The sequence below is a fragment of the Nerophis lumbriciformis genome, linkage group LG31, assembly GCF_033978685.3.
Source record: "Nerophis lumbriciformis linkage group LG31, RoL_Nlum_v2.1, whole genome shotgun sequence".
NCBI classification, from domain to species: domain Eukaryota; kingdom Metazoa; phylum Chordata; class Actinopteri; order Syngnathiformes; family Syngnathidae; genus Nerophis; species Nerophis lumbriciformis.
This window is the reverse complement of record NC_084578.2, coordinates 18,012,680-18,027,042: the sequence shown is the minus strand read 5'-3', so window position 1 is coordinate 18,027,042 and position 14,363 is coordinate 18,012,680. Positions and strand designations below refer to the sequence as shown.

At 37.8% G+C, this 14,363-nt stretch overlaps 1 protein-coding gene across 2 annotated transcripts in view; it reads left to right on the top strand.

Annotated features, from left to right (window-relative positions):
- lrp1bb (low density lipoprotein receptor-related protein 1Bb) overlaps positions 1 to 14,363 on the top strand; it is a 1,021,613-nt gene that overhangs the window by 737,272 nt on the left and 269,978 nt on the right. For both annotated transcript variants that reach the window (XM_072912020.1, XM_061926507.1), the window contains 2 exons: positions 1,676 to 1,865; positions 6,737 to 6,941. In XM_072912020.1, coding sequence (XP_072768121.1) covers positions 1,676 to 1,865; positions 6,737 to 6,941 — 395 coding nt within the window. The remainder of the gene's footprint in view (positions 1 to 1,675; positions 1,866 to 6,736; positions 6,942 to 14,363) is intronic.

Here is a 14,363-nt window from a genome sequence, read left to right as displayed (position 1 = left end):
ATGCTTGGTTATGGTTTGAATACATATCCTAAAATTGCAAGAATTAATTTTTACCGTCAATATTGGCTGCTGAGTTTAATTTTTTAATGTTTTCTGCTGGTGGTGTGCCTCGAGATGTTTTCAATGAAAAAATGTGCCTTGGCTCAGAAAAGGTTGAAAAACACTGCTCTGGCGGAATGAAAGCAACAGAGTGAACACTCTTGTCAGTCATCCATTGCCTTTGTCTCTGCAGGGCTGCTAGCACACACACACACACACACAAGTATAGACCTGTAACATAAACGTAAAGTAGAAAAGCTCTGGATCAGGCCCACAATCTAATCAGTGATTTCTTATCCCATTTCGGACATTTGCTGAGAATTCCGTGAACATCTCACTAACTGACTGAGTAACCAAAGGCAACGATTACATGGTGAAGCAGTTTAAGTGTAGCGCTGCTAGTCCATCATGAAGCAGAATGAGCAAACCGAGGGTGTTAAAATAATGTCTAAACGGCAGACTTTTATTCATGAAAATATAGAAAAGCTGTTGATGGTGTGTTTGACAGAGAGGCAGCTCAAATCAGATACTGTAGAAGTCCGTAAATGGTAAATACTGTAAAAGTTATCACTACACTAATTTGTAATATCCTGCAGTTGTTTGTAGTATATTTTATCGTGAAGTTTTTGATCAAATATTTATTTTTTGAAAGTAAGATTTTTCTCTTTAAAAGGCATGGGACATGTTCAACCAATCAATCAATCAAAGTTTATTTATATAGCCCTTAATCACAAGTGTCTCAAAGGGCTGCACAAGCCACAACGACATCCTCGGCTCAGATCCCACATCAGGGCAGGAAAAAAACTCAACCCAGTGGGAGACAATTAGAAACCTTGGAGGGGACCGCAGATGTGGGGAACCGGTGCAATGGACGTGGAGTGGATCTAGTTAATAGTGTGAGAGTCCAGTCCATAGTGGGGCCAGCAGGAGATCCTTTTGAGAAATTTGGTGTCCTTGCCTCGATTTTTTTACATTGTTAAAATCAAATGTTGGCAAAGCCTGAACGACTACCTTTGTATGTTTGCGAAGTATCCAAAACCTGTGGAAATGTACTTACTGTACATCAGCCATGAAGTTGGCGGCAGGGAGCGCACATTTCCACGTCACTGTCTGTCTTGATACGTGTCTCATCTTTGCCGTGAAAAAGGGCGAACGCCAGGTTTTTGTGCGTAAGCAAGCTTGTTACATGAGGGCCTTTGATCACTGACTGTAAAACCCATCTATGGTTAAGGTAAAATAGCTTTTAAAGTCAAAATAAATTACCTGATTGATCTGCATATATACATGATTAATGCAATATTTTTAGTTAACTCATTATTTTCGACAGCCCGAGAAAAACACATCCCTGCCTTGTGTGTAAATAAAATACATTCCGCCTCGTTCTTAATCCGGAAATGCATTAATTATTTTGCCTGCAGGGAACAACACTCATTAAGCATCATCATTATGCACATTTATTTAGTATACTCCGAAACAGATTAGGACAAAGGCTAACAAGCATTTTTGCTATTCCTCAGTGTTTCCACTCAGCAAATAACTACAAACATGCACTGTTTATCTCTGCTATCAGTACCCTAGCTTGTTACAGTACTTGTGTTAAGATCAAAGCTGAAGAAAATGTTGTCTGTTGTTGTAGATGTGGGTTCGGTAGAGGGCCTGGCATACCACCGAGCCTGGGATACATTGTACTGGACCAGCTCCACGACCTCCACCATCACCAGACAGATCATTGAACAGAGAGGAGCTGGTCTCCTTAGCCGGGAGGCGGTAGTTACTCTTTCTGAGGAAGACCACCCACATGCCTTGGCTCTGGATGAGTGTCAAAGGTCAGTCACACTTATTTTTCTCCACTTTGTGTTTCATCTGCTGCAGCCATTACCAAGCTATGACTGTACAATGTGTAAGGCACTAACTTTTACCTTTGTGATGTGAATAATCCAATCTGGACCACTCTGTACTCTACACACTATTCTCTTCTTCAATAACAGTTATTTCCGCCATGTTGACGAATCCCTTGTTGTACTTGGTCTGCACTTTAAAAAGAAACAGCCGTACACCAGGGGTGTTGACTTATCTTTGCCAATATGTATTACACAAAATGTATCAGAGTGGATCATTCAATTTTGTCAATGTGCTACGCAAGTGGTTCTCAAACTGTTTTCACCAAGTACCACCTCAGAAAACAGTTGGCTCTCCAAGTACCACCATAATAACCAACATTAAAATACAGTAGAGTAGCAGGCCTAAGTACTCATTAAAAACAAGGCAGAGGTTTTATTCAATCCTTATACTTGATATGTTCGGCCACTGTATCATTACACACAATGAACAAACATAATCAACAATGATACTCCATATACAGTACATATTTTCAGAGTTTTTAGCTTACCACTAGATGGAGAATACCATACTTTGAGAATCACTGTGCTACACTTTATCTATATATGTGTCTCTATGTATGTGATCTATATATGCGTCTTTGATTTAAAAATGTATTCATTGGAAACATTTTATTTTAATTTTTAAAAATCAGTAGACTAATTCCTTTATCGGTGTGGCATTTTGATCCTTTACAGCAGGGGTGGGCAATATTTTTTTTACCGGGGGCCGCATAAGCAACCCGAGCACTGCTGGAGGGCCACATCGACAACATTTCAATTAAATTTTGCTCAATATTATTTTTGATATACCGTAAGATAAATAATAATAATAATAATAATAATAATAATTTCATTTAACCTAACTTAACTTTATACAAAAGCAGATTGCTTTTGATGGTTTTATTTTTAACACTGTCTTACACAACACTTCCTGATGTATAATACAATGCAAACATGTCCATTTCTGCACAGGGTTAATTTAAAGTTTATTCTGCATCCTCTTTAAAAGTCCAACATTTTTCCCCATCAGATTTGGACAACGATGACACCTGCCAGCTTGTCCCATTTCAGTCCTAACATGTCCAAACACGCATTTCCCTCTGTGAACAAGTCATTACCTGTGGTTGTCCCTTTAATTGACTGCATGGCTGCCAGCTCCTCCGTGATTTGAAAGTCTGCAGTAATCCCACGTAAGAAGATGAGCAGCTGGGCGGTGTCACATACATTGCAGCTTCCATCCAAAGCCAGCTAAAAACAGTCAAAATCGGCCGTTCTGTTCTTCATTCTGAAGCTCCAAGTTTTCAGCGATGGTCTCAACCCGCCTCGTTACAGTGCGTCGGGAGAGTGACACTTTATTGTGGTCTATATAATACGTATTGGATATGCTTTGGTGTAAATTTTGCTCCATAGTCCCTTTTATAACTTGTGTTTTGAGTTTGTCTGCAAAATGTTCGATTCTGGAGGTGTTCCCTGATTGCAAATTAAACCACACCACACCCCCTTCAAAAGTATCATAATTTATCTTTTGAAAATGTGCACTGTTTTAATATAAGTCTTGAAGCGATCTATTTTTTTTCGAGACACGGTCAAAAATAGACTTCATAAACATTAAACAGATTCACCCAGTCACATCATTAGGTACACTTGCCTACTCGCCGATCAATTCAGACATAAAACAATGCTTTCTGCAGCATTCATGTCACATGTCACACATCTTTGTTATTATGCACATGCCAAGATTAGATTAAAGTAACACTTTATCCTACCTTTTTTTTGTGTTTCCTCACAGTCGGAAGCAGACTCCCTCTGGCTGGGAGCTTGATTTATTGTCTAAATATATGTTTACACTTTGCTTTGACGTTAAAGTTAAAGTTAAAGTACCAATGATTGTCACACACACACTAGGTGTGGCGAAATTATTAGACTGCAAAAGACTGCGAAGAGTGGCAACAAATACTGCGTGCAAGCTCATGCCAAAATGCATGAATCTCATGATTTGATATTATAACAATAAGTTAGAAAAGATTAAATTCATCATTTGTCCCCTGTAAGCTATTAGCTCCCCTGCTGTGCACATGTAGATACATAACATGGAGATACGTAGAGTTAAGACCGGACATCTAACGTCAACTAGTGCAAGTAAAATGACTGAGTGGTAACAAATTACTACAATTTGTGTTTTATCTTTAACAAATGTATGTTTACCTGCTGTATAGCTTATCTGTGTACATTTATCCATAGTTTTGTTTTTAGTACTTACTAATAATTGTATTTTTCTTAAAGTCCAGACTAGGATTAGAATCCATAAATCATAAATAATTGAATATTATGTTAATAAAGCTTTTTTTACTATATTGTAATTGTGGGAGTTGCTTCCCAGCAGTTCCACTGTTAGACACGGCACAGGAGCCAAGCGTGCAGTTTTTAACCAGGTTTTAATGTACATAGATCGTATCAAAGTTTTCTCCAGCAGGACGTGACTTTTCAGTCACCTCCGTATCCTCTCTGTTCTCCTGTTCCCGGCCGCTTACTGTTAAAGACAACAGATGATTAGATAACTCGTACCACCTGGGAGATCTGATCACCTGTTCAGCTGTGTCTCGCCATCAGCACTGCCACGCCCCCATCTGATGGCACTCTGTCCTCAGTACCATGGACAGAGGTGGTGACTTTGCTCCTGCAAGCAGCGCTGGCCAATTCTTGATTATGGAACATTGTAAATTGTTCTTTGAGTACGACAAGAAAAACACAATGTGTTTAATGCCCTTTTGATTTAAATTGTAACCTTCTAAAAGTGTTCTTTGAGTGCAATAGGAAACATATGTTTATCGTATTGTAAGAATTTCTGTTAAAATAAAGCCAAAATTTAAATGTTTTCGTAGTTTCCTTCATTTCAAAAAGTATCGATATACATTTTGGTACCGGTACCAATTTATTGTGGTCTGATGTGACTAGGCTAAATTTATTGGCAGCATTTGAAGCGTGTGAAGCCCTAAAAAAATCCATTATAGCACCATTGTACAAAGCACAGGGTTTAAAGAGTGGGACAAAAGTAGCGGCTTATAAATTACGATATATCTCATTGACACTTCCACATATTCCTACAGCTAGTTTCACTGTAGGTAAAAAGAAAACGGTGCATGTGTATTTATGAATATTATGAAATTGAACAGGCTAATCAGTTGTCTCGCAGTGGACAAATTCAAGCAAAGTGGACATTAAGGCTGTGAATCTTTGGGCACCACACGATTCGACTCGACTCTTGGAGGTAACGATTCAATTCTTTCAACAATTATCAATACAAAATGATTCTCGATTCAAAATGAATACTTTTTTATTATCATTGGTGCCAGTTCTATGATTAACTACATTCGTGAAATAGACAAACAGCTCTAATAAATGTCTATATTACTTAAAAGAAAACTGGTTCTGTTAAAAAAAACATTTAATAAAGTCAAATAAAAATAAGGCAAAAGAAGTAGTTCACACTTGGTTTTTTTTCTGATTTAAAACTGTACAGCAAATATGGGCATCTACATCAACAATATGATTTGCCTGAGTGACTGGACAGGATGGATTTAAAAACGAAAAAAAAAAAAAGTATTTTTTTTAAATCGATTTTGGATGAATCCATTATGTGTGTGTGAATTATATTTACAGGACTGTCTCAGAAAATTAGAACATTGTGATAAAGTCCTTTATTTTCTGTAATGCAACTAAAAACATGAAAATGTCATACATTCTGGATTCATTGCACATCAACTGAAATATTGCAAGCCTTTTATTGTTTTAATATTGCTGATTATGGCATACAGCTTAAGAAACCTCAAAAATCCAATCTCAAAAATTAGAATATTTCCTCAGACCAAGTTAAAAAAAAAAAATTTATAACAGCAAAACAAAATCAAACATTTGAAAATGTCAATTAATGCACTCAGTACTTGGTTGGGAATCCTTTTGCATGGATTACTGCATCAATGCGGCGTGGCATGGAGGCAATCAGCCTGTGGCATTGCTGAGGTGTTCTGGATGCCCAGGATGCTTCAATAGTGGCCTTTAGCTCATTTGCATTATTCGGTCTGGTGTCTTTCAGCTTCTTCTTCACAATACCCCACAAATTCTCTATGGGGTTCAGGTCAGGGGAGTTGGCAGGCCAATCGAGGACGGTAATGCCATGGTCAGTACAACACTTACTGGTGGTTTTGGCACTGTGGGCAGGTGCCAGATCATGCTGGAAAATGAAATCATCATCTCCATAGAGCTTTTACATAGTGAAACCCAATATCTAAGTTACATTTAAACACGTGTGGGTGGCACTGGGAGCAGGTGGGTAAAGTGTCTTGCCCAAGGACACAACGGCAGTGACTGTATGGCGGAAGCGGGGATCGAACCTGGAACCCTCAAGTTGCTGGCACGACCACTCTACCAACCGAGTAGTACCGCCCCAAACCGAGCTATACCACCCCATTAAGAATCGTTAAGAATAAAAATTGTGATTATTTTGAAATGTGTTTTTTTTTTACACCCCTAGTGGACATTAATCTCATTAATTATAGAATATAAAAAACAGGCACAGAATAATTTCCATGGGATGTGCAACTTTTATGAAGAAACATTTCAAGGCGTTTGTCCAACACCATTCAGTTTCAGGCTCGGTTGGTTCATCCATTTTGTTCCGTTCATGTTGGTAATGACTTTCACTTTCAGAAGCAATGAGGTAAATTACTTAAATCGTTATTTTTAAGAGGGTATTTCCATTGCTAGATTTCTGAGGACACTAACTAAAATCATGCTTTGACTCTCCCCTTACGTTTCAGCCTGATGTTTTGGACCAACTGGAATGAACAGAGGCCCAGCATTATGAGATCTACCTTGGCAGGCAAGAACATGAGGATTATCGTCAGCACTGACATCCTGACACCCAACGGACTGACAATTGATCACAGAGCGGAAAAGCTCTACTTTTCAGACAGAAGCCTTGGCAAGATTGAGAGATGTGATTTTGATGGATCCGGCAGATATGTGAGTATTGATATCAACATTTAAACAGATGAATTAATTAATTCATTTATTCTGGCGGACATATATAGCAACACTTCATCACTCTTTGTAATTTGACTGAAATGCATACGGGACAAAAACGCAAGAATGCTTATCCATGTCCCGCCTCTAATTTACAATCAACTTATATGTTGGTTATATAGTCCAAGTTTCAACAGCATATTTGATGGATACATGAACAAGAATAACATATGCTGGAAAACACTTTGTCAATTGCATTGAACGACTATGAGATTATCTCCATCTTCGTCTTCTGAAGCCTTGTCTGGTGTGTTATGTCCCTTATTCCACAGTGAGTTATTTTGCACCTGTGTCCCACAGTTGAGATAGTCCAAACAACTAGTCATGTTTTTGATAGTTTCCCAACAACACATTTTTTTTACTGAAAGGCAAATAACCATTTGTTTTAAGATGATTACATTCTACGGCTGCCTGTTTAGAAGCATGCGGGTTTGTTTTACTTGCGTCACATCTACAGTTGATGCAAGTGCTTTTGAACAAGATTTCTATTACCAAGGTGTAAAGGATTAAAATACACATTTTCTTTTCCATGAATTAGTCATGTAGCCCAGCACCTTGGCCCGTCTCAATTAGCAATCCATATGTTGACTAAGCTGGGTCAGCTGGCTAGCCTTCACCTTTAAGTCCCCACCTGCCCCTCCTGCAGTCTAATTCCGCTCATTAAGGCTGTGCTATGACACTGCTCTGGGTGCAAATCCACCATTCCAATTAAAATGTGTAAATTCTATGGAAGTGGCTAATAGTCAACTTCAGCACTCAGCCAAACTACTGCCGTAGTGTACAGTATGTCACCCACTGTATCTACAGAGCTGGCATTGTAAAGGTTAACGCTTGTTTTGGGTTTTCAGTATGGAAATGTGGCAGTTCTTTGAAAACAGATCCTCAAGCAGTTCTCAGAAGAGTACTGTACTTACGCTGCTTCAAGAGTAGTGCAGTGCCTTCTTCAGTGTAATGTGACTCAGACCATTACTGGCGCATGGTGATATCATAGGACAGTGGATTGCATAATACAGTAGGTCATAATGTGCAGCATGGAAAAGCATAGCTGTGTTGTTTGGAACTAAATTAAGGCCAGAAAAATGTGTGCTGTCGAACAGAAAAATCTAGTTTTCATGTTGAATTTAAAAAAAATACATACATCAGTAGTATAAGTAATTATTTTGAATAAACTCTTTATTTTAACTTTTCACTTTCATATATTTTGATATTTGCGCTTCAAGTAGGCCTTGCATTCACTTGCGTGTGTGTGAAAAGCCGTAGATATTATGTGACTGGGCCAGCACGCAAAAGCAGTGCCTTTAAGGTTTATTGGCGCTCTGTACTCCTACCTACAGCCGTGTACACAGCGGCGTTTTAAAAAGTCATACATTTTGCTTTTTGAAACCGATACCGATCATTTTGAAACCGATACCGATCATTTCCGATATTACATTTTAAAGCATTTATAATATCGGCAGTCCGAAATTATCGGACATCTCTACTATTCATTATCAATAATAAAAACAATTTTAGGGGCTGATACTGATATACATAAAAATGCCAAATATCCACGCTGATAATAGGTCGATCTCTACTTTGAACACACCATAGTTGCGTACTTTCAGACCAATTAAAAACAATTTTGTCAAGTCCGCTACGAGCGACTTTGGGCTTGTTTTGTAACATGTAGATGCGTATTTGTGTCTGCATGAATCCACCGATAGTCTCACACTTCTGCACAATAAACAAAAACCTAAGTGTGGCGGTAAAGTAGGTATGGACTCCACATTGCGTTTCCTGGTTATCGGTCAAGTCGACAGTTCATACGAGCGGGCAGACAGAGCATGAGAATGAGTGGCATTAAGTTGGGGAAATATGAGAAAAACAATATAAGAAATGGGAGAAGAGATGCTTAACATGCATATTAAATTGATCATGCTAATGCTGTTGAGGTTATAGGACACGGGACAACAATATGAGACACATTAATGAGCTATTAATAGTAGGCTGTCACAACTCAATCACATTTTTAAAAAAGAAAGTTGGTCTGTATTCATTTTGCGCATTTAATTTGATGTTGTGCCTGCCTTGATTTTATACACAATCCCTACTAAATAGATAGCATCACATTACCTTCTCTACAGGCAGACCCTTTCGTCCCCTATCATTATTGCTAAGCTGTCTGTCATGATTCCACACTCTTCTTGGTTGATGACTGACTCTTCTGAATCTGAAAAAAATGATATATATCTTTAGAAAAAAAAAATGTAATCTGAAAAATGGAGAAGCAAAATTGAAGATGAGATCTCATAAATGTCTTATATATATCTCGAAGACATAAAAGAGCACTAATCGAGACCTAAGTAGTTTTCTCATTCTTCTCAAATGTATCTCCTGAGAAGTAAAGCTCACAGTGAGCACTGTGAGAGATCTCAAAGTTGTCTAACAGTTATCTCTTTTCCCGATTTTAACTAAGACCAAAATGAGAGATGAATGAGCTGGTCTCCAATATGTCTGCATTATGTCTCAGTGAGAGATATACATGGTTTTGTTTCTCACTACTCACTGTTTGAGTTCTCAGATGTCTCTTTTCTATTTCGGCAAATAGAACATTGATGAGAATTTGTTTCAATACTCAGTGAGAGATGTACTTGGTTTTGTCTCTCGCTGCTCACTATTTGAGTTGTCAGATATGCCTCTTTTCTATCTTGGGAAAAAGAAATTCAAAAATGCATTTTAATTGGCACAATTTAATTATACCTCAATCATACTCCAGTTTATCTCATGTCAACATTTGGAGAAAATAATTTTCTATATTTTGATAATTAATCTAGATTAAATATGAAAATATAGGAAAGTGAAAAATGTGAATCATAATCATATTCAACCTAAAAATAAGTTGTTTATGCTTGTTTTTATTTTGAATGTACTGATATATTTTTTTAAATGTATTATCAAAACTGGATTTTTTATTTTTATTTCAATGTTTATTTTTGTATAAAACATTTGGCTCTGATTTAGCTCAGTGGTGTTGCAGCATTAGTAAAGGTGGGGAAATGTGTCCACCTCAGGATTCGATTACAATTCAGGGGCTACGATTCTATTATAAATAGAGCAGGCATGTTTGGTGTTTGAATTGTTGTCTTCTAAACCCATGAAATATCCAGACACTTTGCTCCCAGTGTCCTTAAACGTTCAGCTCGAAGTTGATATCTTTTGTCTACTCATTGATATATATTGCTGACATTGTTGTCACACTTTGTGGATATTATTCTCATTCCTGATTTATTAATCTGTTTGCTGATTTCCTTGTTTTAGCTGCTTAATCTAATATTTAATGTGATTTCAGTTAGACCTTTGTTGAACTGTACAAAGCAGGTATTCTTTTGTTGTTTCACTTCACATTCAAGTTAGCTTAGCGCCCCAGTTGGCATAACTTGCCCTTTCCTACTTCTGTGTGTGTCCACTGTAGATCTGCATTTTCAAAGCATCTGTATTACTTTAACATACATAAATAATCTATATTTAGACATTTGTCCATGAATTCAGAATTGCCCTAATTTCAATGGTGATGCATCGAAGCATTAATAATGTTTCCTAGTTCTACGCACTAGCATTAGTTTGATAAACAGTGGTATGTGTTTTGTGGCAATTCTAACTTTGACCAAAGCGTCAGTTGCTATGTAGAATGGTGCTTTCCATCATTTTCAGCAGACTGCATTGCAAAACGATCAACCCCCCATCAGAGGTGGGTAGAGTACTTAGAGTACCCTTATTTTAGAAAAATCTAAATAATTACTTGAGTAAGAGTAAATAAGTATTCTGTGAAAAAACTACTAAAGTATTGAGTAACTTGAGTAACTACGGATTTATTTAGTAGCTACTTTTAATGGTTTTTGAACTACAAATGTAGTTGATGTGAGCGTGTGTGTGTAAAACATAACAATTATACACAATTTGTTGCAACATGTTTTCTCTAGTTAGAAGTGGAATTCTAACTAATTCTTGTAGGCTGAACTGTGAATATTTCTACTGACACAGATGACAGCACATAACATAAATGTTTTATTTACTCGTTTGAAAGTAATCATTGAAGATTTGTGCTGCCTTGTCTGATGTCACTTGTAGTCACTACGTTGCTATGAACTAAATTAGTCTGATTTGTTAAATCATTTGGGTTTCTTCAATTTTCACACTTACGTGCGGTTCTAGTTTCCATGCTCTTATCTTTATTGTGACTGTCGGCCAGTGTGCCTGGCAATGTAACGGGGAATGTTACATGCTAATAATTTAGCACTAGTAACTTTCAAACAAACATATAATTACAAAATCCCACTGCTATTTAGTGTTGTTGGTAAAGTTTTAATGTGTTTTTTTTTTTTTGTCCTGTCCAGCTTCTCAGGCAAATCATATAGTTGATGTAGATGCCCATTATCGGCTGTACAAATTTACTTTACAAAAGAGAAGTGTAGGATACTTCTCCTGTTGCCTTATTTGTATTTGACTTTATTAAATATATTCATATTATCATTTGGTGCAGCCGGCCCGGAGCAGGAGGGGATAGAAAGAGAAAAAAAGGAAGACAGAGGGGGAAATTGTGGGGACAAGAGGGGGATAAGACAGAGAGACAAAAACAACAACAGCAAACACAACAACAACAACAACAACAACAACAATAGAGCAACATCAGCAAATACGATATGTACAAATATGATAGTAAAAGTGATAGCAAAGAAGCAGTTAGTGAAATAAATAATACAGAAATGACAATGAACATTATTACACTACAAATGGAGCAATACAAATACCAATAGAAATAGCGCTATTGATAATGAAAAATACCAATAATTTACCTCTATTATCAACAATACAGTTTTTCAAATGCAACAATACATATCTGTAATGATAACTAGAGATACGAAAGAAAGCGGAAAAATGGAGGGGAAGAAAGAGAAGCCAGCTATATTAACCTTGTAGATTGTTATAGTAACAATAGGTTAAGCTTTGTCAGTGTGCCATGTGTTACCCAGTTTACCCTAGGGTAACAACGTTAATTTATGTTTGATGTAACGTGATTATATGCATGAGTGTATGTATGCATATGTACTTGTATATGTACAGTATGTGTATGTATATGTGTACAGTGAATTTATATGTACAGTATGTATATATGTATGTTTGTACAGTGAATGTATATGTACAGTATGTATATATGTATGTTTGTACAGTGAATGTATATGTACAGTATGTGTATATGTATGTTTGTACAGGGAATGTATATGTACAGTATGTGTATATGTATGTTTGTACAGAGAATGTATATGTACATGTATGTGTATATGTATTTTTGTATAGTGAATGTGCTTGTGGATGTATGAACTTTGAGTATATATGTATGTACTGTATTTGTGTATGTATGTGGGAGCGTACAAACCATACCAGCCATTTCTACATACAACTAAAAAAGTAAAACAACCAAAAAAAACGAACAAAATCATATACACTGTGGTGGCCTCTGCGGTGTTCAACGCCATCGTCTGCTGGGGTGGGGTGAGCAGGGCCAGAGACAGGAGTAGACCCAACAAAGCAACCAAGAGACCCGACTCCACCCTCGGCCGCCCACTAACTCTCGGCCAGTGTCCAGTCCGCATGGATGAGCGAGGATGCGTCTAAGGAGACCGAAGTGTCCGATAACTGCTCATTCAGCCAAGACACTGTGAAGCACTGAGTCGATCCCAACTGACTCTAGGCAAAAGGTGGGGTGTGCCCTGGACAGCTCATCGGTCAATTAGAGAAGAAGATAAATGTTGCCTATCATAATAGTGGAAGATATTAACTATTTCCACTTTTGCCCAGACAGACCATGCAAGGCATATGTTGTTGGTTGTAATGCTTCCAAAATCTAATTTCCAAGCAGTATGGTATGCCATCTGGTGTGCTATCGTTTGCGCTCTGTCACTGTCTCGCACTCGTTCCATGGCCAGTTATTGCATCTGCATGCTGGGCTTCTTTAATCGACACCTGTCCTAATCATCCCAGTATGGCACAGGGCTAATGTGACGCCTCTTACAAGCCTGTCTCACTAATGACAGCGACTACAGAGCTGCTGGAGGCTCTGATCCTCCCACACAAGCTCTCCGAAGAGTCCCTCATGGTGGAAGCTGATGGATTCCTTCCTTCCCGCCAATGACAGTGCAATTTACCCCCCCCGCAACATCTGGGTTCAACAGTCGTGCAGGGTGATGTGTTGATTAATGCAAGGAAATGTTATTATCTGCATTGATTCTTTGGAATGCGCTCTGAAGTACCGTCGAGCTCCTTGCAGCCAGATCTCCAACAGATGTCCCATGAATTGTTTGTGGATGATGATGCAAACATGAACAACAGTAAATGTGTGAATTCTGAGGGCTGAGTAACATACCTTCGATGTGAATTAATTTACCCCCATTCCTGGTGGTGGGGAGTCAATCATTTTGCAATGCTGTCTATTGAAAATGATGGAAAGTACCATTCTGCTAGTGTTGTCCCGATACCAATATATTGGTACCGGTACCAAAATTATGTCAATACTTTTCAGTACTTTTCGGTACTTTTCTAAATAAAGGGGACCTCAAAAAATCGCATAATTGGCTTTATTTTAAGAAAACATTTTACGGTACATTAAACATATGTTTCTTATTGCAAGTTTGTCCTTAATTAGAATACTGAACATACAAGACAACTTGTCTTTTATTAGGAAGTGTCATGACTTGGTCCTGGGTGTTTGCTTTTCCGGAATGCAACGGAAAGTTGGCTCGGGCGAGACGGGAATGTAAATACATGATTTATTTGATATATCATAATAAAGTACAAACGAAAAGCGCGCACAGTGGCGGAGAACAAACTATGAAACCAAAAAACTATAGCATTAATAAACAAAACTTACTTGGCATGGACTAAAAGGAGCAGCATGAACGATGGACATGAAATCAAGTGTCAGAAATGTGCCGAGCATAATTGTGGGATGTCACCAGACAGACAAACTAAAAACAATGAACTTAAATACTATAGACATGATTAACGAAAACAGGTGCGTGACTCAAAACGTGAAACAGGTGCGTGATGTGACAGGTGAAAACTAATGGGTTGCTATGGTGACAAACAAGAGTGCACAATGAGTCCAAACGTGGAACAGGTGAAACTAATGGGTAGTCATGGAAACAAGACAAGGGAGTGAAAAGCCAGAAACTAAAGAGTCCAATAACTAAACAAAACATGACTAAAACAAAACATGATTACGCAGACATGACAGGAAGTAAACAAACAAAGGCTCCTCATTAGTCTGCTGACGTATGCAGTAACATGTTGTGTCATTTTCCATTCTATTATTTTGTCAACATTATT